This window comes from Oncorhynchus masou, chromosome 15, assembly GCF_036934945.1.
Source record: "Oncorhynchus masou masou isolate Uvic2021 chromosome 15, UVic_Omas_1.1, whole genome shotgun sequence".
In the NCBI taxonomy this organism is placed as follows: domain Eukaryota; kingdom Metazoa; phylum Chordata; class Actinopteri; order Salmoniformes; family Salmonidae; genus Oncorhynchus; species Oncorhynchus masou.
The window spans coordinates 65916973-65942519 of record NC_088226.1 but is presented as its reverse complement, the minus strand read 5'-3'; the positions used below and the strand labels follow the sequence as shown (position 1 = coordinate 65942519).

The 25547-nt window shown below is 46.1% G+C and overlaps 2 protein-coding genes across 2 annotated transcripts in view; one reads left to right on the top strand and one right to left on the bottom strand.

Annotated features, from left to right (window-relative positions):
• LOC135556678 (DENN domain-containing protein 5B-like) overlaps window positions 1–12855 on the bottom strand; it is a 49722-nt gene extending 36867 nt beyond the window's left edge. The window contains 2 exon segments of the mRNA XM_064990060.1: window positions 680–789; window positions 12566–12855. Coding sequence (XP_064846132.1) covers window positions 680–789; window positions 12566–12677 — 222 coding nt within the window. The 5' untranslated portion in view covers window positions 12678–12855.
• Window positions 12856–20834: 7979 nt separating this feature from the next.
• LOC135556903 (zona pellucida sperm-binding protein 3-like) lies at window positions 20835–23672 on the top strand. The gene is made up of 7 exons (XM_064990311.1): window positions 20835–21335; window positions 21566–21684; window positions 21800–21903; window positions 22184–22361; window positions 22812–23051; window positions 23198–23289; window positions 23623–23672. The coding sequence occupies exons 1-7, from the start codon at window positions 20835–20837 to the stop codon at window positions 23670–23672; spliced, it is 1284 nt and encodes a 427-aa protein (XP_064846383.1).
• Window positions 23673–25547: the final 1875 nt, after the last annotated feature.

Below are 25547 nucleotides of genomic sequence, written 5' to 3'. Positions count from 1 at the left end.
TCTATCCATCTGTTACAATGTACTTCTGTTGTGAGCACAGACACTGGCGTCAGCTTCATGAAAAACTAACATTTGTTTATTGGTTCATTTAAAATTAGATGCTGTCGAGTTCCTGCCTAGTGCTTTCATTATCCAGACAAGAATGTGCCATTAAACAACTTATTTTATTATTGAAATTCCATACATTTTGAAAGATACTTAATGTCTCAAAAATGCTTCTTAAAAATTATAAAACTTGAAACAGAAAATATTCTCATTTGCAAAAAAGAGAAATGTATTGTGGTACTGGAGAACAAAACAAAGATGTGAGGTCACAGCAGTTCCAAACCATCAGCTTTTTGTTTATTACTTTCAATTGGTTCAATTACTAATTTACACTGACAGATTTGCGGCAACATTGTTCAACCCCAAAAACGTACATTAACAAAACAATAGTGCACAAACCGATAAAGTCCCCTATTCTGTGTAACAGAATACAACAGAATGTCCACAATAAGCTTTACTGTAATTTAACATGACACACGTTGTAATGAATGCAATAAATGAAGTCGTTTTCACATGGACACATTACAACCATCTCTAGAAAGGGCTAAAACAGTGTAAATACCATAAAAATAATGACTTAACCCTCTTCTCTGTATATAAGTTCTCTAAACGTATCGTAGCTCCACTGTCTTACCATGTTGACTGCATCTCTGTTGAAGGGACTCCTGTCTGTGCTCTCAGGGTAGTGGGCCAGAACCTTGGACCTGAAGGTCCTCCGGATGGGGCTCTGCTCAAAGCTCTCACCTAGCAAAGAGATGAGAGAAGACAGACAGATGTTGAAAGAGAGAGAGGGAGGGTAGAGACAAAGAAAGAGTCAGCGTTGCAATACTGGCACAGACAAAATCAGAGGGACAAGTGACCTTCATCGCCGCACTGAATTCTTAGTAAGGGGACATGGTGGAGAACACTGTGGTTACCAGACAGGGTTAGGATTTAATATCAGACAGCACAAGTGTCAAATGAAGGGTAGACACCAGCGAAAAACCATGTCTTTAATCCCTTTATTGAGCTAGAGGTGAGATTGTAGAGGGTCGAGACAGAAGCAGTGAGACCAGAGCAGGATCTTAAGGTAGCCCGCTAGCCATTTTCAGACAGGGCTAGTAGAAAATGTGGTCCTACTGTGAAGATGGGAAGCCCTGGGAGACCCAGATCACAACCACCCCAGAGGAGCTTCCACAGCAGCTGCCGCACCCTCCATCCCCTCACGCCGGCACCCTCCATCCCCTCACGCCGGCACCCTCCACCCCCTCACGCCGGCACCCTCCACCCCCTCACGCCGGCACCCTCCACCCCCTCACGCCGCACCCTCCACCCCCTCACGCCGCACCCTCCACCCCCTCACGCCGCACCCTCCATCCCCTCACGCCGCACCCTCCATCCCCTCACGCCGCACCCTCCATCCCCTCACGCCGCACCCTCCATCCCCTCACGCTGAAAATGAGTAAAGGTTGTAGAAGCAGGAGCAATGCACAGAATGGATCCCAAATTAACGGTTTACAGTACATGCGGAATCTGGGGTCTGATAAAAAATTAAATAAAAAGATTATCCTTGGTTTGGCACTGAAGAGAAGGAAACAATTCCTTTAAAAAAATTAAGAGGCCGTTTGAGTGCGTCACCAGTGACACGCACTTCCTCTGACCTTGATGTATTACCTTGTCTGCCTGATGCATCTCCTGCCTCTCACTGTCCCCTGTGTCAGCTGCCTGATCCACTTACATACAGAGAGCTGTGTGTGTGTGATGGAGATATATATATATCTCCTTGTGGGTACCAGAAAAGTCCCCACTGGGAAAGTAAAACAAGAAATTGTACCAAGTGGGGACATTTCCCATGTCCCAAAGACAAAGGCTATTTTAGGCTTACAATTAGGGGTTAGGAAAAATAATATTTTGAATTGAAATAAGATGTTAGGTCCCCACAAGGATAGTAAAGCATATCCTGTGTATGTAAGACACAGGGAAGTACACCCACTACCTCATTTAAAGCATCACAGTCACTCTCCTTCCCTTGAGTGCACCACGCTTCACAATAATACTCTACCTGGCATTTACACACACACACACACACCAAAACACATCTTGTAATCTAATGCTTTGACGCATATCCACTTATCCAGCCAGATTCCAGCATTCCACCTGCTTCTCCGATGACGCACGGAAAGCCGAGAACAGTAAGGATGCCGAAGGCAAGAGATGGAGCAAAACTGAGAATTGCTTTGCTTTGAGTCAGGCTGGTGGGTGGGCAGTAACGAAGGTTGGGCTTTGAATCAGGCTGGTGGGTGGGCAGTAACGAAGGTTGGGCTTTGAATCAGGCTGGTGGGTGGGCAGCAACGAAGGTTGGGCTTTGAATCAGGCTGGTGGGTGGGCAGCAATGAAGGTTGGGCTTTGAGTCAGGCTGGTGGGTGGGCAGTAATGAAGGTTGGGCTTTGAGTCAGGCTGGTGGGTGGGCAGTAATGAAGGTTGGGCTTTGAGTCAGGCTGGTGGGTGGGCAGTAATGAAGGTTGGGCTTTGAGTCAGGCTGGTGGGTGGGCAGTAATGAAGGTTGGGCTTTGAGTCAGGCTGGTGGGTGGGCAGTAATGAAGGTTGGGCTTTGAGTCAGGCTGGTGGGTGGGCAGTAATGAAGGTTGGGCTTTGAGTCAGGCTGGTGGGTGGGCAGTAATGAAGGTTGGGCTTTGAGTCAGGCTGGTGGGTGGGCAGTAATGAAGGTTGGGCTTTGAGTCAGGCTGGTGGGTGGGCAGTAATGAAGGTTGGGCTTTGAGTCAGGCTGGTGGGTGGGCAGTAATGAAGGTTGGGCTTTGAGTCAGGCTGGTGGGTGGGCAGTAATGAAGGTTGGGCTTTGAGTCAGGCTGGTGGGTGGGCAGTAATGAAGGTTGGGCTTTGAGTCAGGCTGGTGGGTGGGCAGTAATGAAGGTTGGGCTTTGAGTCAGGCTGGTGGGTGGGCAGTAATGAAGGTTGGGCTTTGAGTCAGGCTGGTGGGTGGGCAGTAATGAAGGTTGGGCTTTGAGTCAGGCTGGTGGGTGGGCAGTAATGAAGGTTGGGCTTTGAGTCAGGCTGGTGGGTGGGCAGTAATGAAGGTTGGGCTTTGAATCAGGCTGGTGGGTGGGCAGTAATGAAGGTTGGGCTTTGAATCAGGCTGGTGGGTGGGCAGTAATGAAGGTTGGGCTTTGAATCAGGCTGGTGGGTGGGCAGTAATGAAGGTTGGGCTTTGAATCAGGCTGGTGGGTGGGCAGTAATGAAGGTTGGGCTTTGAATCAGGCTGGTGGGTGGGCAGTAATGAAGGTTGGGCTTTGAATCAGGCTGGTGGGTGGGCAGTAATGAAGGTTGGGCTTTGAATCAGGCTGGTGGGTGGGCAGTAATGAAGGTTGGGCTTTGAATCAGGCTGGTGGGTGGGCAGTAATGAAGGTTGGGCTTTGAATCAGGCTGGTGGGTGGGCAGTAATGAAGGTTGGGCTTTGAATCAGGCTGGTGGGTGGGCAGTAATGAAGGTTGGGCTTTGAATCAGGCTGGTGGGTGGGCAGTAATGAAGGTTGGGCTTTGAATCAGGCTGGTGGGTGGGCAGTAATGAAGGTTGGGCTTTGAATCAGGCTGGTGGGTGGGCAGTAATGAAGGTTGGGCTTTGAATCAGGCTGGTGGGTGGGCAGTAATGAAGGTTGGGCTTTGAATCAGGCTGGTGGGTGGGCAGTAATGAAGGTTGGGCTTTGAATCAGGCTGGTGGGTGGGCAGTAATGAAGGTTGGGCTTTGAATCAGGCTGGTGGGTGGGCAGTAATGAAGGTTGGGCTTTGAATCAGGCTGGTGGGTGGGCAGTAATGAAGGTTGGGCTTTGAATCAGGCTGGTGGGTGGGCAGTAATGAAGGTTGGGCTTTGAATCAGGCTGGTGGGTGGGCAGTAATGAAGGTTGGGCTTTGAATCAGGCTGGTGGGTGGGCAGTAATGAAGGTTGGGCTTTGAATCAGGCTGGTGGGTGGGCAGTAATGAAGGTTGGGCTTTGAATCAGGCTGGTGGGTGGGCAGTAATGAAGGTTGGGCTTTGAATCAGGCTGGTGGGTGGGCAGTAATGAAGGTTGGGCTTTGAATCAGGCTGGTGGGTGGGCAGTAATGAAGGTTGGGCTTTGAATCAGGCTGGTGGGTGGGCAGTAATGAAGGTTGGGCTTTGAATCAGGCTGGTGGGTGGGTAGTAATGAAGGTTGGGCTTTGAATCAGGCTGGTGGGTGGGTAGTAATGAAGGTTGGGCTTTGAGTCAGGCTGGTGGGTGGGCAGTAATGAAGGTTGGGCTTTGAATCAGGCTGGTGGGTGGGCAGTAATGAAGGTTGGGTGCTCAGAAGAAAAGAAAAAAACATCCTGAAATGCAGGACTACCTGAAATTGTCCAAAAAGACACGCTTGTATTCGCGGTCCATTGCATAACGATCTGCTACTGTGTGTGCACTACTGAATACGACTCTGGTGGGTGGGTTGTGCCCATGCAATATTATGAGAACAGGGCAGCCATGTAGGATATCAGTATGATAAGGAAGAGATTCAGAGCTGGTATTAAAAACAACACCATCTTGCCGAGTGTTGTACCGTACCGATTCTCTATTTGATTTTAAATCAAGGGACACGGCATGCAGATATGTGATGAGTCATCACAGTGTGTTCTTTGTGTTTATCTACCAGGCCTTGATCTTCCTCAGGGCCTCGTCGTCAAGAAGAGAACGATGTCTGGTTGCCATGGTAGCCATCTCCGCTGGCGTTACGGTTATCATGGCCTTGAAGAAGCCAGTCATCAGCTGATGCAATTAGTTGGGTGAACAGACACACACACACACACACACACACACACACACACACACACACACGCACACACACTGTGAAAGCTATTTAACCCAAACCATGCCGTGACTGTTATTTGGGTTTCACTGCTCAGTGCTCATGTGGACTCGCTGAACCGGTTCTTCTAATGCCTTACCATGACCCATTTAAAAACACAAGCACTTGAAATTAATACCTTCCAGAGTGTTGTGTAAGAGATGGAAGTCAAATATTAGGAAGTAGCTGACCACATTAAAATGAAACATTTTAAGGAGACAAAGAAAGAGAGAAATGGAGAGTGGGGAAGAGAGAAAAAAAACAGTAGGAGGCGAGGGGGTTCAACTGACAGAAAGAGAAGAAGTGGGATGGAGAGATGTAGGAAGAGGGAGATAACAGGAGAGCTGGTGAAGCAGGGAGCGAGGGTGGCTTGTTAGGGTTCTGTGGATGGAAGATTAAAACAATGCGTCGGTTAGGCTGTGTGACTAAATCAGCTCAGCCCACTCCAGAGAGACTGCAACAGATCTGCTGGCTGGGGTAACAATACCGAAACGCATTTAACCCTTCATGAAGTAACACCAGCAAAAGCAAGATTCTCCTACGTACATGTCTGCTCACACTACTTCTGCCACGAGGGATCAGTGATTACTCAGAGGAAGGAAGGAGAAAAGATAGAAAGAATGAAGGATGAAGTGAATTCGCGTCAGAAGAGGGCCTCAGTCTCACGGTTCTACTCCAGACACTGCAACGTCACCGTCACCCAGACACTGCAACGTCACCGCACCGTCACCCAGACACTGCACCATCACCCAGACACTGCACCGTCACCCAGACACTGCACCGTCACCCAGACACTGCAACGTCACCGTCACCGCACCGTCACCCAGACACTGCACCATCACCCAGACACTGCACCATCACCCAGACACTGCGCGGAATCTCAACACCACAGGATCCCACTCCAGCATGGATGGATTTCTCAAGGGGCGTTTAGTCAGAGTCACAACAGTACTCAGCCTCAGTAAGAGGACCATGTTACGCCACATATTACCATTTCATTATCAAACTGAAGTCTTTTCCAGTACACTTACAGAACAAAACTAAAATGGGAAGGCAGTAACAGACCTTGTCCAATAAAAAAATGTCTCGACTTGGTTTGTTGAGAAACGTTTTAAAACATTTTGATATGGTGTGCTCTAATGAATATTGCTGACTGATCACAGGATGACATCTGGTTTTCATTGGTCTATAGATGTCATGTTTGAAGATTCCAAACGCATACAATTTCATAGGATCCTAGTAGACTTACTGACTGTTAAACACCCAGTTCTCATACAGCAGATATGCAGACAGAGGAGGGATCGGACACCTAAAGATGATGAAACTGCGGACATATTTGAACGTATGATTAAGTCATGCACAGCTTTTCATCCTTCAAATGAACAGATAGAGACAGGAATGACTGGATGAGTGAGAAGATTTCATCCTTGCCTAACTCAATTGCTCCACCACATTCAATTCATCATACCCTTGGATGGGCAGATGAGGAGGAGAACGAGAGAGATGGAGGTGGGTTGAGAGATGAAACGACAGAATGAGCAGACACTGTCTCTCACTCAATGAGCAGACACTGCCTCAATTACAAGATCCTCCTACGTCTGTCTCCTGGTTGAATAAATGTAGCAGATGTGGTTTGCCGAACTATGCTTTCTCAAATTATATCTAACATTGCCCCCAGACTGAAAGACTTATGTGAAGGCTTTCGCACAGAGGGATAACACATTCTTGAGAACGGAGGACTCAGGTTTGATCATTGATTGGTTCCAGAAGCAACCAAGAGTTCACAAGATAAAAAAAGTTAGTCACCAGCCTTTCATATTCAGTTGCATGGAACATAGCCTAATCGGACTTCAGTCCATCCTTGTCTTCCTGTTTGCGACATTTCAGCACCCCTGACCATCCCACTGTGGTTCCCGTCTGACACCGATGTCATTCCCTGTGAGAGTCACCCGTCCGTTTGGAGCTGGGAGCTGAAACCATGGCGACCCGGCATTCCAGCCGGGAACATCATGTGAAATGTGATTCGGGCTGCAGAAACAGAGGCATCTATTGAGGGGCCAACAAGAGAAGATTGTTTCTTTCAAGTCACTCTCCATTTTAAAAAAAAACACACATGAAAATAAGACATCTCTCAAAAAAAAACATTCACCATCGACAGATATGCAGACACACACACCCCTCAAAGCAACACATCTATTTACCGACACAAACAAATCCATGAAAGGCAGTGCTGCCTTGCTGCAGAAGAGATTAGTATGACCTGATGTTACATAAGCAGACAGGTGAAGGCCAGATCCACTAGCAGCAGCAACCCCCCGTCCTTTCCTTTTCACTGACAAACCTGATAAGGTGATCCTCAGCGGGGGGTGTTGTGAATGTGGGGGGGTGTAAGGGTAGGGTTTTTCACATCCTGACACAAACACCAGGCTAGATAGCATATATGACGACAGTCTTGGAGGGTTAAATGTGTCTGGTTACCACCCCACCATGTTCCCTGGAGACCTATTCTACAGAGGACATTCTGCCTTGGATGCTCAGTCCCCTGTCCTGTCCTTCTCCCCCACCTCCATAAAGAATATAGGGTGTGACTGTGTGTTCTGTGAATTTGACAATGACAGAGAGGCAGTGGGAAGATGGCTCTATTCTGAATAACGCATTCCTTGCCTCTTCCTCACTTGGGAATTAATATGGAGAATCCAGTATACCAGAGCTTGCAATATACCATTTACACACCACAGGGATTCTCTCCCAGCCCCCTCCTTTTGTGCATGACAAGTAATTTTTCCAACAATTGCTTACAGACAGATTATTTCACTGCATTACAATTCCAGTGGGTCAGAAGATCACATACACTAAGTTGACTCCGCCTTTAAACAGCTTGGAAAATTCCATACAATTATGTCATGGTTTTAGAAGCTTCTGATAGGCTAATTGACATCATTTGGAGGTGTACCTGTGGATGTATTTCAAGGCCTACCTTCAAACTCAGTGCCTCTTCGCTTGACATCATGGGAATATCAAAAAGAAGTAAGCCAAAATTGTAGACCTCACCTGAAGGTATCACGTTCATCTGTACAAACACTAGTAGGCAAGTATAAACACCATGGGACCACTCAGCTGTCATATCGCTTAGGAAGGGGACGAATTCTGTCTCCTAGCAATTAACGTACTTTGGTGCAAAAAATGCAAATAAATCCCAGAACAGCAAAGGACCTTGTGAAGATGGTGGAGAAAACAGGGGAAAAAGTCTATATCCACAGTAAAATGAGTCCTATATCAACATAACCTGAAAGGCCGCTCAGCAAGGAAGAAGCCACTGCTCCAAAATAGCCATAAAAAAGCCAGACTACGGTTTGCAACTGCACATGTGGACAAAGATTGTACTTTTTGGAGAAATGTCCTCTGGTCTGATGAAACAAAAATCTACCTGTTTGGCCATAATGACCATCGTTATGTTTGGAGGAAAAAGGAGGATGCTTGCAAGCCGAAGATCACCATCCCAACTGTGAAGCACAGGGGTTGCAGCATCATGTTGTGGGGGTGATTTTCTACAGGAGAGACTGGTGCATTTCACAAAATAGATGGCATTATGAGGAAGTAAAATTATGTGGCTATATTGAAGCAACATCTCAAGACATCAGTCAGGAAGTTAAAGCTTGGTCGCAAATGGGTCTTCCAAATGGACAATGACCCCAAGCATACTTCCAAAGTTGTGGCAAAATGGCTTAAGGACAACAAAGTCAAGGTATTGAGTGGCCATCACAAAGCCCTGACTTCAATCCTATAGAAAATTTGTGGGAAGAACTGAAAAAGTGTGTGCGAGCAAGGAGGCCTACAAACCTGACTTAGTTACATTGTCATTAGGAATGGGCCAAAATTCACCCAACTTATTTTGGGAAGCGTGTGGAAGGCTACCCAAAATGTTTGACCCAAGTTAAACAATTTAAAGGCAATACACTCAATTAGTATTTGGTAGCATGTAAACTTCTGACCCACTGGGAATGTGATGAAATAAATAAAAGCTGAAATAAATCATTCTAATACTATTCTGACAATTCACATCCTTAAAATAAAGTGGTGATTCTAACTGACCTAAGACAGGGGATTTTTACTAGAGTTAAAATGTCAGGAATTGTGAAAAACTGAGTTAAATGTATTCGGCTAAGGTGTATGTAAACTTCTAACTTCAACTGTACCTACATACATAATCTCATATTTGGAATGAGAAAGGAGGATTCAAGAAAGCTACACTGAAGACGATTTTCTAAAAGCAGTGGGTGACTGATTACCTAACGATCAACTGCTGGGGGAGAACAAATGGTGGCGATTCAACATTTAAAAGAAAATTAGGATTTAACAGAAAAATATGACTGCCGATATTCTGGTCAGAGGCGACAGGAAGGCCAACCACTGCTTTAGGCATTCATCTTCGCGGTAAGTATTTTCTCTTAGAGACAATGTCATGAGAGTCTAGCCATATAGCTCCTGATGTAGCTCCCCCCACAGCATCCAGGAGACCTGACCAGAAGAGGCTCCGACAACCACAAAGGAGTTGGCTACAGAAGAAACGGACTGGCAGCCAGGGGAGTGTTCACTACATAGGGGGGTGTTCACTACCTAGGGGGGTGTTCACTACATAGGGGGGTGTTCACTACATAGGGTGGGGCGGCAGGGTAGCCTAGTGGTCAGAGTGTTGCAAGTTCAAATCCCCGAGCTGACAAGGTACAAATCTGTCGTTCTGCCCCTGAAAAGGCAGTTAACCCACTGTTCCTAGGCCGTCATTGAAAATAAGAATTTGTTCTTAACTGACTTGCCTACTTAAATAAAGATAAATAAAATAAACAGAGTGGTGTTCACAACTTAGGGAAGTGACCATACTAGTATCGCAATATTTTTTCCATGGCAAAAATGAAAAGACAAAGCAGAGTAAACTATTTGGTCCTTTAAAAACCTGCTGTATGTAAAATAGTGTAGTGTAGCATGGAAAATAAATCAATGTGACATAATGGGAATGATGTTTGTTAACAACATTAGGCTGTTTTCCTAAGGAAGTTAAAACATGAAGCGGATTTGTTTCCTTGCTACGATACTAACGAGTATCACCATACTGGCATCATCCCAGCCTTAATGGGTATACCGATTCCCTACAGGCACGAAACAGAAGAATCTGAAAAGGAGTCAAATTAACCTGTACCATCTGAACTTGTGAGGTCTAAGGTGGTGCAACGGCGGCTCTGCCCCACCCCATCTCCTCCCCTGATGATTCCAGTCTCACAGACCACCATCCGCCTCCCCGTCCCATCCTGTTAATCTCCTCCCCTGATGATTCCTCCCAGTCATCTCCTCCCAGTCACCTCCTCCCCTGATGATTCCTCCCAGTCACCTCCTCCCCTGATGATTCCTCCCAGTCACCTCCTCCCCTGATGATTCCTCCCAGTCACCTCCTCCCCTGATGATTCCTCCCAGTCTCTCCTCCCAGTCACCTCCTCCCCTGATGATTCCTCCCAGTCACCTCCTCCCCTGATGATTCCTCCCAGTCTCCTCCTCCCCTGATGATTCCTCCCAGTCTCCTCCTCCCCTGATGATTCCTCCCAGTCTCCTCCTCCCCTGATGATTCCTCCCAGTCACCTCCTCCCCTGATGATTCCTCCCAGTCTCCTCCTCCCCTGATGATTCCTCCCAGTCTCCTCCTCCCCTGATGATTCCTCCCAGTCTCCTCCTCCCCTGATGATTCCTCCCAGTCTCCTCCTCCCCTGATGATTCCTCCCAGTCACCTCCTCCCCTGATGATTCCTCCCAGTCACCTCCTCCCCTGATGATTCCTCCCAGTCACCTCCTCCCCTGATGATTCCTCCCAGTCTCCTCTTCCCCTGATGATTCCTCCCAGTCATCTCCTCCCAGTTTCCTCCTCCCCTGATGATTCCTCCCAGTCTCCTCTTCCCCTGATGATTCCTCCCAGTCATCTCCTCCCAGTCTCCTCCTCCCCTGATGATTCCTCCCAGTCACCTCCTCCCCTGATGATTCCTCCCAGTCTCCTCCTCCCCTGATGATTCCTCCCAGTCACCTCCTCCCCTGATGATTCCTCCCAGTCTCCTCCTCCCCTGATGATTCCTCCCAGTCTCCTCCTCCCCTGATGATTCCTCCCAGTCTCCTCCTCCCCTGATGATTCCTCCCAGTCTCCTCCTCCCCTGATGATTCCTCCCAGTCACCTCCTCCCCTGATGATTCCTCCCAGTCACCTCCTCCCCTGATGATTCCTCCCAGTCACCTCCTCCCCTGATGATTCCTCCCAGTCTCCTCTTCCCCTGATGATTCCTCCCAGTCATCTCCTCCCAGTTTCCTCCTCCCCTGATGATTCCTCCCAGTCACCTCCTCCCCTGATGATTCCTCACAGTTTCCTCCTCCCCTGATGATTCCTCCCAGTCACCTCCTCCCCTGATGATTCCTCCCAGTCATCTCCTCCCCTGATGATTCCTCCCAGTCACCTCCTCCCCTGATGATTCCTCCCAGTCACCTCCTCCCCTGATGATTCCTCCCAGTCACCTCCTCCCCTGATGATTCCTCCCCTGATGATTCCTCCCAGTCTCCTCCTCCCCTGATGATTCCTCCCAGTCTCCTCCTCCCCTGATGATTCCTCCCTCTCCCATCATGTCATCTCCTCCCCTGATGACTCCTCCCATCGCATCCTGTGATGCACTTGAGTGCTACTACCCTGGGTCATGTTCATTGATTATGGCACAAAATGTTTTTTTTTTTAATGTTGAGCAACAGGAGAGAAAAAAGTTTGGATAGTACAAGTAAATCTCACTTCTTTTCAAATGGGTTTCTTCGGTTACCAGGTAGAACAGAAAACCAGCAGGCTCTGGACCTCATAGGGCAACTTCAGCCCTGACTGGTGTCACACTTTTACCCCAGCTAATACACCCAACTCCAATAATCTAATGATCTTCAGTCAAAAATGCAATTAGTTCAATTTTAAAAAGCCGTCTTTGCTAGGGATGGGAAAGTCTGAAACCAGTCCAGAATACCCTGGCCGACATGGTTGGCATCAGCGGTTCTCCTCTAATAACTACACAACCCCATCCCCCAGGGAGTGATGTGGCGAGTGTTCAGACTTTATCATGACAATAAAAACACAAAATATGCTGTAATCATGGATATATAAATAGGCCAGGCATGGGAAACGCCAGTTCTCGGGGGCAATGCCCCAGTAAACACACCTGACTCCAATAATCAACTAATCATGATCTTCAGTGTATAATTCTCAGCTGTGTTTGTTAGGAATGGAGAGAGCATGACACCACCCCGGCCCCGAGGACTGGAGTTGCCCATCAGTCAAAACTGTTAAATATGAATTGATTCAGAAGTTAAATTTAAGGGATTTCGATATCTGCTCAGCTGTGACTGTCACGACAATAAACACTCCCTGCTGACCGTCACGGTCTCAGCTGTTTTCCCGAAGTCTCACCAACACTGGATGGATAGGCACCATTGCACTTCTCACCTGACTAAGCTCGATAAAAAATCAAATAAAACCTCGGACGGTCGCCCAGTCACTTGGATAAATCGATTGATTGGTGATTACACCTTCAATTGCGTTGGAAAATTCGGCAGTTAACGCTTTTTTAACGATTATTCTATATTATGCTATAATAGGCTATCAAAAAACAATATTTACCAGCTAATTCTTCGGGTTCTAGACCAGTCTCCGTATCCAATCCACACACCACGAAGTGCTGGGCGAAACGGCACGAAGCCGAGCCTGTGGCAGAGGTAACCCCGCTCATCATCGGTTTAGATGTGTTAGGCTACTCCGTCCGTCTCTATTCCACACTCTGGATCTCCATAGTGTAGCCTACGCAGGTGAGACGTTTCAAACGAACTCCTCGTATTATATTTGGGATGAAATGTGCTCTTCTGTTCTCCGTCCACGGTCGGCAGCCTAGTGTCAGCCTGTTTTTGATTGTGTTGTCGAGGCACAGGCAGCCTATTTTTGGGAGGATCTCAATTGCATTCTCCTTGCGTCCTTTCTCCACGCCTCCTTCTCAAAACCCATTGGATGAGAAAACCAGAGGTTCCTCCCCTCTGACCTTCTCCTCCAATGGGTTTTGAGGAAGAGTGAGGATACGAGTAGGACACTATTGAGATTTTCCCAAAGTGTGATAAGGGGAGGAGGGGAGAGAAAGGGAGGGAAGAGATGGAGGAGGTGGGAAGGGAGGAGGGGAGAGAGAAGGAGGAGGGGGGGAGAGAGGGGGAAGAGAGAGAGATTGAGGGGAAGAGAGAGAGGGAGGACGGGGAAGAGCGAGAGGGAGGAGGGGGGAAGAGAGAGAGGGAGGGGAAGAAAGAGACAGAGGGAGGGGAAGAAAGAGAGAGAGAGCAGGGGTGGAAGAGAGAAAGGGAGGGAGGGAGGGAGGGGGAAGAGGGAGGGAGGGAGGGGGAAGAGAGAGAGAGGGAGGGGGAAGAGAGAGAGGGAGGGGGGGAAGAGAGAGGGAGGGAGGGAAGATAGAGAGAAGGAGGAGGGGGGAGAGAGGGGGAGAGAGGGAAGAGGGAGGGAGAGGAGGGGGAAGAGAGATGGGGAGGGAGGGGGATTGGGGGAAGAGAGAGAGAATGAGGGGAAGAGAGAGAGTGGGAGGAGGGGGGAAGAGAGAGAGAGACAGAGGGAGGGGAAGAAAGAGACAGATGGAGGGGAAGAAAGAGAGAGAGAGCAGAGGTGGAAGAGAGGGAGGGAGGGAGAAGATAGAGAGGGAAGGGGGAAGAGAGAGGGGGGAAGAGACAGAGAGAGAGAGGGGAAGAGAGAGAGAGAGAGAGAGGGGGGGTAGAGCGAGGGAGGGGGAAGAGTAAAAGAGGGGGCGGGGGAAGACAGAGAGAGGTGGGGGGAGATTGGGGAGGAGAAGGGGAAGAGGGAGAGGGAGAGGGAGGGGAGAGAGAGGGTGGAGGAGGGGGAGATAGAGAGAGGGGTGAAGAGAGAGGGAGGAGGATTGGAAGAAAGAGGGGGGGGAGAGGGGGAGGGGAAGGGGGAAGAGAAAGAGAGAGGAAGGGGGAAGAGAGAGAAGCGGGAGGGGAAGAGAGAGAGAGAGGGAGGAGGGGGAGAGAGAGAGAGAGAGGGAGAAGAGGGGGGGGGGGTGGGGGAGGGGGAAAAGAGAGGGAGGGGGAAGAGAGGGGGGAGAGAGAGAGAGGGAGGGGGGGAAAGAGAGAGAGAGGGAGGGGGAAGAGAGAGGGGGGAGAGAGAGAGAGGGAGGGGGAAGAGAGAGAGGGAGGGGAAAGAGAGCGAGAGGGCGGGAAGAGACAGAGAGAGGGGGAAGAGAGAGCGAGAGGGTGAAGAGAGAGCGAGAGGGGGTATAGAGAGGGAGGGGGAAGAGGAAAAGAGAGAGAGAGAGAGAGAGAGAGAGACCCCAAAAGGCCTGTGGTGTTGATGGTATCCTCAATGAAATGATCAAATAACAGACAACAAATTCCAATTGGCTATACTAAACTCTTTAACATCATTCTTAACTCTGGCATCTTCCACAATATTTAGAACCAAGGACTGATCACCCCAATCCACAAAAGTGGAGACAAATTTGACCCCAATAACTACCGTGGGATATACGTCAACAGCAACCGTGGGAAAGTCCTCTGCATTGTCATTAACAGCAGACTCGTACCTTTCCTCAGTGAAAACAATGTACTGAGCAAATGTCAAATTGGCTTTATTCCAAATTATCGTTCGACTGACCATGTATTCACCCTGCACACCCTAATTGACAAACAAACAAAACAAAGGCAAAGGCAAAGTCTTCTCATGCTTTGTTGATTTGAAAAAAGCCTTTGACTCAGTTTGGCATGAGGGTCTCCTATACAAATTGATGAAAAGTGGTGTTGGGGGAAAAACACACGACATTATAAAATCCATGTACGCAAACAACAAGTGTGCGGGTAAAATTTGCAAAAAAACACATTTCTTCCCACAGGGTCGTGGGGTGAGACAGGGATGTAGCTTAAGTCCCACCCTCTTCAACATATATATCAACGAATTGGCGAGGGCACTAGAAAAGTCAGCAGCAGCCGGGCCTCACCCTACTAGAAACTGAAGTCAAATATCTACTGTTTGCTGATGATCTGGTGCTTCTGTCCCCAACCAAGGAGGGCATACTACAGCAGCACCTAGATATTCTACACAGATTCTGCCAGACCTGGGCCCTGACAGTAAATCTCAGTAAGACCAAAATAATGGTGTTCAGTCGCCTGGGCCACAAATCCAAATTCCATCTTGACACCGTTGCCCTAGAGCACACATAAAAACTATACATACCGTGGCCTAAACATCAGCGCCACAGGTAACTTCCACAAAGCTGTGAACGATCTGAGAGACAAGGCAAGAAGGGCATTCTATGCCATCAAAAGGAACATACAATTTGACCTACCAATTAGGATCTGGCCAGAAATACTTGAATCAGTTATAGAACACATTGCCCTTTATGGTTGTGAGGTCTGGGGTCCACTCACCAACCAATAATTCATCAAATGGGACAAACACCAAATTAAGATTCTGCATGCAAAAATATCCTCTGTGTACAATGTTAAACTCAGCAAAAAAAAAGAAACATCCCCTTTTCAGGACCCTGTCTTTCAAAGTTAATTTGTAAAAATCCAAATAACTTCACAGATCTTTATTGTAAAAGGTTTAACTACTGTTTCTCATGCTTGTTCAATGAACCATCAACAAGTAATGAACATGCACCTGTGGAACGGTTGCTAAGACACTAACATCTTACAGATGGTAGGCAATTAAGGTCGCAGTTATGAAAACTTAGGACACTAAAGAGGCATTTCTACTGACTCTGAAAAAGACCAAAAGAAAGATGCCTAGGGTCCCTGCTCATCTGTGTGAACGTGTCTTAGGCATGCTGCAAGGAGGCATGAGGACTGCAGATGTGGCCAGGGCAATAAATTGCAATGTCCTTACTGTGAGACGCCTAAGACAGTGCTACAGGGAGACAGGATGGACAGATGATCGTCCTCGCAGTGGCAGACCACATGTAACAACACCGGCACAGGATCGGTATATCCGAACATTACACCTGCGGGACAGGTACAGAATGGCAACAACAACTGCCCGCAACAACGCCGCCTATGGGCACAAAACCACCGTCGCTGGACCAGACAGGACCATCATCGGACTGAGCTTGTTGTCATTGCAGGCAATCTCAACGCTGTACATTACAGGGAAGACATCCTCCTCCCTCATGTGGTACCCTTCCTGCAGCCTCATCCTGACATGACCCTCCAGCATGCCAATGCCACCAGCCGTACTGCTCGTTCTGTGCGTGATTTCCTGCAAGACAGGAATGTCAGTGTTCTGCCATGGCCAGCAAAGAGCCCAGATCTCAATCCCATTGGGCACATCTGGGACCTGTTGGATCGGAGGATGAGGGCTAGGGCCATTCCACCCCAGAAATGTCCGGGAACTTGCAGGTGCCTTGGTGGAAGAGTGGGGTAACTTCTCACAGCAAGAACTGGAAAATCTGATGGAGTCCATGAGGAGGGGATGCACTGCAGTACTTGGAGAAGAGTCCCCTAAGTAAGCTGGTCCTGGGGATCTGTTCACAAACACACCCCACAGAGCCCCAGGACAGAAACCCATTTAGACCCAACCAAATCATGCAAAAACAAAATGATAATTACTTGACACATTGGAAAGAATTAACAAAAAAACAGAGCAAACTAGGAATGCTGTTTGGCCCTAAACAGAGAGTACAGAGTGGCAGAATACCTGACCACTGTGACTGACCCAAACTTAAGGAAAGCTTTGACGATGTACAGACTCAGTGGGCATAGCCTTGCTATTGAGAAAGGCCGCCGAAGACAGACATGGCTCTCAAGAGAAGACAGGCTATGTGCACACTGCCCACAACATGAGGTGGAAACTGAGTTGCACTTCCTAACATCCTGCCCAATGTTTGACCATATTAGAGACACATATTTCCCTCCGATTACACAGATCCACAAAGAATTCGAAAACAAACCTGATTTTGATAAACTCCCATATCTACTGGGTGAAATACCACAATGTGCATCACAGCAGCAATATTTGTAAGCTGTTGCCACAAGAAAAGGTCAATCAGTGAAGATTGAACACCATTGTAAATACAACCCATATTTATGCTTATTTATTATCCCTTTTGTACTTTAACCATTTGTACATCGTTACAACACTGTATATATAAAAAATATGACATTTGTAATGTCTTTATTCTTTTGGAACTTCTGTGAGTGAAATGTTTACTGTTCATTTTTATTGTTTATTTCACTTTTGTATATTATCTACTTCACTTGCTTTGGCAATGTTAACATATGTTTCCTGTGCCAATAAAGCCCCTTGAATTGAATTGAATTGAAAGAGGGATGGAGGGGGAGAGAGAAAAGGAGGGAGGGGGAGAGAGAGGGGGAGGGGGAGAAATGGAGGAAGGGGGGGAAATGGAGGGAGGGAGGTGGAGAGAGAGGGAGGTAAGGAGATGGGGGAGAGGGAGGGGGGAGTGAGAGAGAGAGGGGGAGGGGGGTGCTTTGAGTACAACTGTAAGACAGCGTGTTCCAGTTACCTCCAATATAGAGCAAATTTGCACAGCCATTGAGTGGGACAACATTCCATAGGCAACAATCAACAGCCTGATCAACTCTATGCAAAGGAGATGTGTGGTACTGCATGAGGAAAATGGTCACACCAGATACTGACTGGTTTTCTGATCCACACCCCTACCTTTTTTTTAAGGTCTCTGTGACCAACAGATGCATATTTGTATTCCCAGTCATGTGAAATCCATAGATTAGGGCCTAATGCGTAGTGCCTAGCATTAGGCACTACGCCTAGTGGTTAGAGCGTTGGACTAGTAACCGGAAGGTTGAGAGTTCAAACCCCCGAGCTGACAAGGTACAAATCTGTCGTTCTGTCCCTGAACAGGCAGTTAACCCACTGTTCCCAGGCCGTCATTGAAAATAAGAATTTGTTCTTAACTGACTTGCCTGGTTAAATAAAGGTAAAATAAAATAAAATATCACTTGGTTGATTTCCTTTTTTGAACCGAAGTGTACGAGATTTCACTTCAGAAGAGTTACAGCGTTTGCTGAGTGGTGGTGTACTTCCTCCCAGGCCGTTGGCATAGTGCACGGTTAGATAGGGTTAAAGTAGTGGAATAATATGATGGGTTTTAATGAGTATAGGGTTAGTTGGTAGGGTAATTCAAATATGTGTATTCAAATTGTATTTATTTAAAAATTTTCATGGTTCCCTTTTCCCATTTTGCATCACAAAGTGTAATGGATCTACAAAAGTTTTGAGAATGACACAAATATGAATTTTCTCAAAGTCTGCTGCCTCAGTTTGTATGGTGGCAATTTGCATATACTCCAGAATGTTATGAAGAGGGATCAGATGAAGTGCAATTAATTGCACAGTCCCTCTTTGCCATGCAAATGAACTGAATCCCCCAAAAACATTTCCACTGCATTTCAGCCCTGCCACAAAAGGACCAGCTGACATCAGGTCAGTGATTCTCTCGTTAACACAGGTGTGAGTGTTGACAAGGACAAGGCTGGAGATCACTCTGTCATGCTGATTGAGTTTGAATAACAGACTGGAAGCTTCAAAAGGAGGGTGGTGCTTGGAATCATTGTTCTTCCTCTGTCAACCATGGTTACCTGCAAGGAAACACGTGCCGTCATCATTGCTTTGCACAAAATGGGCTTCACAGGCAAGGATATTGCTGACAGTAAGATTGCACCTAAAATCAAATATTTATCGGATCATCAAGAACTTCAAGGAGAGTGGTTCAATTGTTGTGAAGAAGGCTTCAGGGCGCCCAAGAAAGTCCAGCAAGCACAAGGACCGTCTCCTAAAGTTGATTCAGCTGCGAGATCGGGGCACCACCAGTACAGGAATGGCATCAGGCAGGTGTGAGTGCCTCTGCACGCACAATGAGGCAAAGACGTTTGGAGGATGGCCTGGTGTCAAAGAAGGGCAGCAAAGAAGCCACTTTTCTCCAGGAAAAACATCAGGGACAGACTGATATTCTGCAAAAGGTACAGGGATTGGACTGCTGAGGACTGGGGTAAGTCATTTTCTTTAATGAATCCCCTTTACGATTGTTTGGGGCATCCGGAAAAAAGCCTGTCCGGAGAAGACAAGGTGAGCGCCACCATCAGTCCTGTGTCATGCCAACAGTAAAGCATCCTGAGACCATTCATGTGTGGGGTTGTTTCTCAGCCAAGGGAGTGGACTCACTCACAGCTTTGCCTAAGAACACAGCCATGAATCAAGAATGGTACCAACACATCCTCCGAGAGCAACTTCTCCCACCATCCAGGAACAGTTTTGTGACGAACAATGCCTTTTCCAGCATGATGGAGCACCTTGCCATAAGGCAAAAGTGATAACTAAGTGGCTCGGGGAACAAAACATTAATATTTTGGGTCCATGACCAGGAAACTCCCCATACCTTAATCCTATTGAGAACTTGTGGTCAATCCTCAAGAGGCGGGTGGACAAACAAAAACCCACAAATTCTGACAAACTCCAAGCATTGATTATGCAAGAACGGGCTGCCATCAGTCAGGATGTGGCCCAGAAGTTAATTGACAGCATGACATGGTGGATTGCAGAGGACTTGAAAAAGAAGGGTCAACACTGCAAATATTGACTCTTTGCATCAACTTCATCTAATTATCAATAAAAGCCTTTGACACTTATGAAATGCGTGTAATTATACTTCAGTATTCCATAGTAACATCTGACAAAAATATCTAAAGACACTAAAGCAGCAAACTTTGTGGAAATTAAATATTTGTGTCATTCTCAAAACTTTTGGCCACGACTGTATACTATAGTTCAGTTGGGGGTGGTAATGAAACATAATGGATGTCAACCGCTATTAAAACAGAAGAAGGGATTCCAAGTCGGAAACTCTGGTCTCTTTCTAGAACTCTGACTTTCTGACCTAAAGATCACTGACGTCATGATTTGACCACATTTTTTATTAGTTCCCAGTTGTCTTGAAAGCATGAATTGTCTTCCAAGAAACACAGTAACGGTCCATCTTTTCACCTATTCAACCCATCCGACAGTAGTTGACTTAAGTTGTTGTACTTTTGACAGACAAAAACAGAAAGTGATGTAGCCTCGGTAAGATGGTCACACTCACATTGATCAGGCCCCACCTCACCAAACCTACCAAACGGGCACAAACGTACCTCAAAGGCTGTTCAAGAACGGTGTGCAAAGAACGGTGTGTTCAAGAACGGTGTGAAAAAGTGTCTTTCAGTGCTGTCACGCAACTTAGAAACAAACTGAGTCTTTCAGTACAAACCGTCACTCAACATAGCAAATGATGCGGTAAACTGAACACACCCCATTGAGGCAGTCGCCATTTTGAAGTAGTGATTTTCTTCTTCACGATTGGTTGAGCCCTCCTGATGATCATCCAATGAAGTTGGAAGTCCCCACCCAGTTGACTACTTTAAAATGGTGGAAGCCCTCAATGGCGCTGGCCATGCTGACATGGCCTTTTGGCCACAAGAGGTCTCTGTCATTCTCTATGGCAGAGGTGGGCAATTACAGTCCTTGAGGGCCTGATTGGTGACACAGTTTTACCCCAGCTCCAGCTAACACACCTGACTCCAATAATCACCTAATCATGATCAGTTTAGAATGCAATTTGATTAATCAACTGAGTTTGCAAGGGATTGAGAAAAAGTGTGACACCAATCAGACCCCCGAGGACTCGAGTTGCCCACCCCTGCTCTATGGGTAGGATGCTTTTCTTAAGTATTCTACAGGGCCTTTTAATGAGCACAGTCTTGAGGTTGATTACACTAATTAATGAAGGGGCGGGTTCACGTTCAACCAGATGGCTTTAAAAGGTTCTTCCTAGACACCCAAGGAGATGTTGTGAATTCAGCATTTGATATTTGCAGCCATGGGCTCAAAGCAGGTGCTAATTAAGCTTTTGGCAGTGGTTGCTGCGTTTGTATGTTTCTGGGATGCTGTGTTGTCAGCTCCTTGGGTTCATGCAGCTCTGAACCCCAGGGCCTTCCAAAAGTCTGCTGTGCTGCAACCCAGGGGCTTCCAGAACCAGAGATCTGCAATGCTGCAACCCAGGAAGCAGGATTCAGTGTTCCAGTCAAAGCAAGGCTTCGAAACTCCGCTGACCTGGACGTTTCCTCGTGATCCAGTGCCAGAGGCCAAGCCTGCCGTGAGAAATGTTGAGCTGAAGCAGCCTGTCCCTGCCAACACGGTGGGGGTCAAATGTGGGGAGAATCTGGTCCAGGTGGAGGTCAAGCAGGATCTGTTTGGTATTGGGCAACTCATCCCGCCGGCGCATCTCACCCTGGGCGGCTGTGCTGCAGTTGGGGAGGATGTCGAAGCCCAAAGGCTGATATTTGAGTCTGAGCTGCAGGGATGCGGCAGCAAACTGCAGGTAACCTTTGTTCAAATCTAAATGTCCAGTTAAAATATTTTACATCTCAGGACTGGTTTCCTGGACACATAGTAAGCCTGGTCTTGGACTTTTTATTCTCTAAATGAAGTGTCATTTGGTCCACACGTTTACAAAGCATGTGACAAATAAAACATTATTTGAAGTGAAATGAAATGGAGTTACTTAAAGCAACTGCTTGAAACACTTGTTTTTTTGCTACCACTTCACAGATGGTAGAGGATGCCTTCATCTATACCTTCTACCTGCTCTACAAACCAAGCAGTATTGCCAACACCCCTGTTGTAAGGACCACTGAGGCTGTTGTAGGCATTGAGTGCCACTACAAGAGGTGAGACTTCTCCACGCAGACGACTTGTGGTGCATTGACTTATCAGAAGAAGGCTGACGTCACTCAGGACTCGAGTTAATTTTGCAATGACTAATGTCCATTTCTCCCCTTGCAGGAAACTCAATGGGAGCAGCAATGCCTTGAAGCCTACCTGGACCCTCTTTGCAGACTCTAAATTTGTCGAGGAGCAACTCTACTTTTCTCTCAAGCTCATGACTGGTGGGTAGTTCCATGTCTGTAAATTATTATTAGTGTCTGTATGGTAGCCCCCCCTTAGCCAACACCTAGCAACCTCGCGAAGCGGTTTGGTTCTCTTGGTGTAATGGTTAAGGTGTTGTGTTGACACTTGCTGGTCCCAGTGAATGCTACACACAACTTGCAGCAACCTACTGTAGCCCAGAAATGACTGACATGGTTGTTACATTGTAATGTGAAGTCTATAATTTTGGGGGTTTCTTTGTGAAGATGCTATTAAATTACACAGATTTTTGGTTTCTAGACGACTGGCAGATTGAGAGGGCCTCCAGTCAGTACTTCCTAGGTGACCTGATTCGCATGGAAGCCTCTATCCTGCAGTACCACCATGTGCCTCTGCGGGTTTTTGTGGAAAGCTGTGTTGCCACACAGGTGCCTGACATTAACTCTAAGCCCAGATACTCATTCATTGAGAATGACGGGTGAGTTGGAGAGGGCATTGTTCAAAGGTGGCGCGTGCCAGGTTTGGGATCAGGAATTTAAACTCACTGTACTTTTGTCTTACTAACACCGCTTTAGCTGAGATGCTATATTGAGGGTTCTGCTTGCAGACTGTCGTTTTAGCAACGTTAGTGTAATGCACTGGATGGGAGTGTCTGCTAAATATTAACTGAAATACCAATTCCACATTTCTTACTGAAAATAATTGACCAACAAACTATGACTTTACAACTAGTTTCATACAGCTTACTGGCAAAAGCAGATGAGCCTAATTCTGGACAAATACCTTTTAAATTGAGGTTCTCCACTAACTATAATATTTTGTCCAGAACTAGAAGTAATCTCTATCTACTGAAATGGTCCATAGAAGTTGCAAATGTTACTGCACATTCTCCTTGTGAAATGTCCTCCAATGGTTTCTGGTTCTTCAGGTGTCTAGTTGATGCTGCGTTGATGGGCACTAGTTCCCAGTTCCTGCCTCGCTCACAGGACCACAAGCTTCAGATCCAGCTGGAGACCTTCATATTCAAACAGCAGTATGCTGGCCCTGGAAGCAACAGCAAAACTAGCCAGGAAAAAATGGACGTGATCTACATAACCTGCCACCTGAAGGCCTCTGCAGCTTCCTCCCCAACTTCTGCTGAGGGAAAGGCCTGTTCCTTTGTCAAAGGGTAAATGTATAGTGTGACTTTTCTTCTGATGGGTGTGTTGATTTTTGCAATGGAAGCACATTTCTTACTGGACTGGCAGGATTGTTCTTCAATTTCTTGTTTCAGGTCTACTGAATACTGGTAAAGCAATTTGTTTTTCTTCACAGGTGGTGGTCTGCAGATGGGGATGACCAGGTGTGTGGTTGCTGTGATACCACCTGTACCATGAGAAGGGCCAGGGCTATTTCCATCCACGCTGGTATGACTTGAGTTTTCAAATTCACTTGTCTCAACATTTCAGCTTCCTTGAGGCTCAACACAAATGATTTGGCAACTTGAGGGCTGCTGGGCCAGATCCTGAGAACTCCTATCCGTGTGCCCTTGAGGAAGGCTATTAACCCCACCTTGCTCTCCCTGTCCAGTGGTGCTGTACTGTGGCTTGACCCGGTGTGTCTAACTGACATGTGCGGTCATCATTCAATTGGCTGTTTGCCTCTTGAGGGACTTTGTTTTGCACATTCTTAAACATTGGCAATACATCTCATGTTTATGATAATTCTAGTCCTCTTACAATTGCCTTCTCTCTCCCCAGATGTGCAGTGGGAAGCCGACGCTGTCCTTGGCCCCATATCCATCCAGTAGTGTTGACGTGATCTACCTGAATCATGACATTAAATGGGCTATAGAGAAAAGAACAACTTAATGGTTTTGTGCTGTATGCTTCTCTTGGTTTGCCAGTACAGGAGACTATTTTTGGTCTCTGTAGTATCATTATAGACCAAGTTCACACTGGGTTTCTTGGATAATCAACTGGGGTTTGGTTAAATTGACATCAACTTTCCTGTTGAAGTAAAGTGACACTTAAGAGTTAGTTTAAAAGGTAGGGTTGTCTATGCTCTTGACATTTGCTTGCTTTTGTAAGGAACCTTGTTTTAATGCCCATGTGACTACAAATACTTTTTCTCTATTGCATTTATGGGAAGACACTGTCCTGCCAGAAATGGTTCAATAAACCAACAGGAGGTGGCCTCCACTCATTGCTGTTCTGGTACTTTAATCTCATCAGCACTATACCAGTAACTTTGCATGGCTGCCTTTTTTTTAAACAGTCAGAATGGGTACTAGGACATGTAATTTCTGAAACACCTATAATCAGACCACCATGTTGGAGAGAAGGTAATTATCTTCACCTCTCCTCATGCAAGTGTAATTATGCCACTTTTTTTAAACTAAGCAAGTAAAAATAACTTTGTCCAAGAAATCACTGGATCAAATTTCAGAAGGCTCCTTGTGTGTATGCCTTCATGATAATAGAGGCATAATGACAGACTTCAAAGTTAATTTTATACATTTTAGACTATTTTCTTTCAGTGGAAGGAGGTAATTATTCAATGTCCCAAGTGCTGCTCAAACAACTTCAATGAGAATAATTAGGATTAAAATTATACATTGTAAAAATATTTCAATTTTCATTCAATTTTGTTAACTGCTTCACTTTTCAGAAGAATATTGACTTTTCTGTACATCCTCAAAGTAGTTGTCCACCCTGTTACATTGTGGTAACTGGCACTTATTTTAACAAATATCAACAAAAGTGGAATAGTCACATGCATACACTTTACATTGCCAGGAATCCTAAACAAATCATATAAGTAAATACAAGTTTGAATTGCCTTTTTGTTTTTCATTTTAGTTAGTGCCATTGTTTAAACTAATTTATAAAGTGAAAGTTTGGTTTTGAATTAGACCATTTGAATTTTGTGAATATGAAATTGACCTAGTATAATTAGTAGTTGACTTAACTATACATCTTTGTCAGAATTTCTGAAATCATATCAAAACCATTAAATAGTACAACTTTTTTTTTGAATTCTGTATGTCAATCCAAAATATTCTATAAATACAGGCAGAAAACAAATGCAAAATGGTCTTCTCCATTCCACAGAAATCAGTTATATTCAGCTTTAGTCTTTCCAAAACATGTTTCACATAAATTCTGTAACATTTTAAATGAAACGTCTTTTACTTTGTTAATGATACAATATTTGTTAGCAATTTTCCATGCTTTCTCCCATTGTATATGACCATAGATATTTGCTGAGGGAATTGTATCACAAACAATATTCCTAATCTGATTAGGAGTATCTAGATAGACGGAGGAAAGAACGAGACGAGGAAGAAGGCAATGGCTGAACTCAGTGACAGAGTGCAGTGTGCAGAATGGAAGAACTTAAGAGATTCAAGAAGAACACCCAAGGCCAAGGCATTGCTGCACCCCCCCCCCCACCCCCGCAAAGTTGTTACTAAATGTATTACTTTGTAGATGTCTGTTCAGTATTCAGGGTTTCATTTGTTATGTCCTGTTATTAGCTGTCCACCCTGTTATCTTGGCATCTTTTTCAAATGAATTCAGTTACATTGTCAAATATCAAGAATTTGTGTCATGTATTTTAAAGAGTAAGACAGGGCCGACACCATACACATAAACTTGGATAAAATATAATGAATACCCGTCTC

Excerpts from the sequence above, each read along its gene's own strand:
- LOC135556903 (XM_064990311.1), top strand. The coding sequence starts at position 20,835 with ATGGGCTCAAAGCAGGTGCTAATTAAGCTTTTGGCAGTGGTTGCTGCG. Across the intron at positions 21,336-21,565 it reads GATGCGGCAGCAAACTGCAG|ATGGTAGAGGATGCCTTCAT; the intron begins GTAACCTTTGTT and ends ACCACTTCACAG. Across the intron at positions 23,290-23,622 it reads GGCTATTTCCATCCACGCTG|ATGTGCAGTGGGAAGCCGAC; the intron begins GTATGACTTGAG and ends CTCTCTCCCCAG.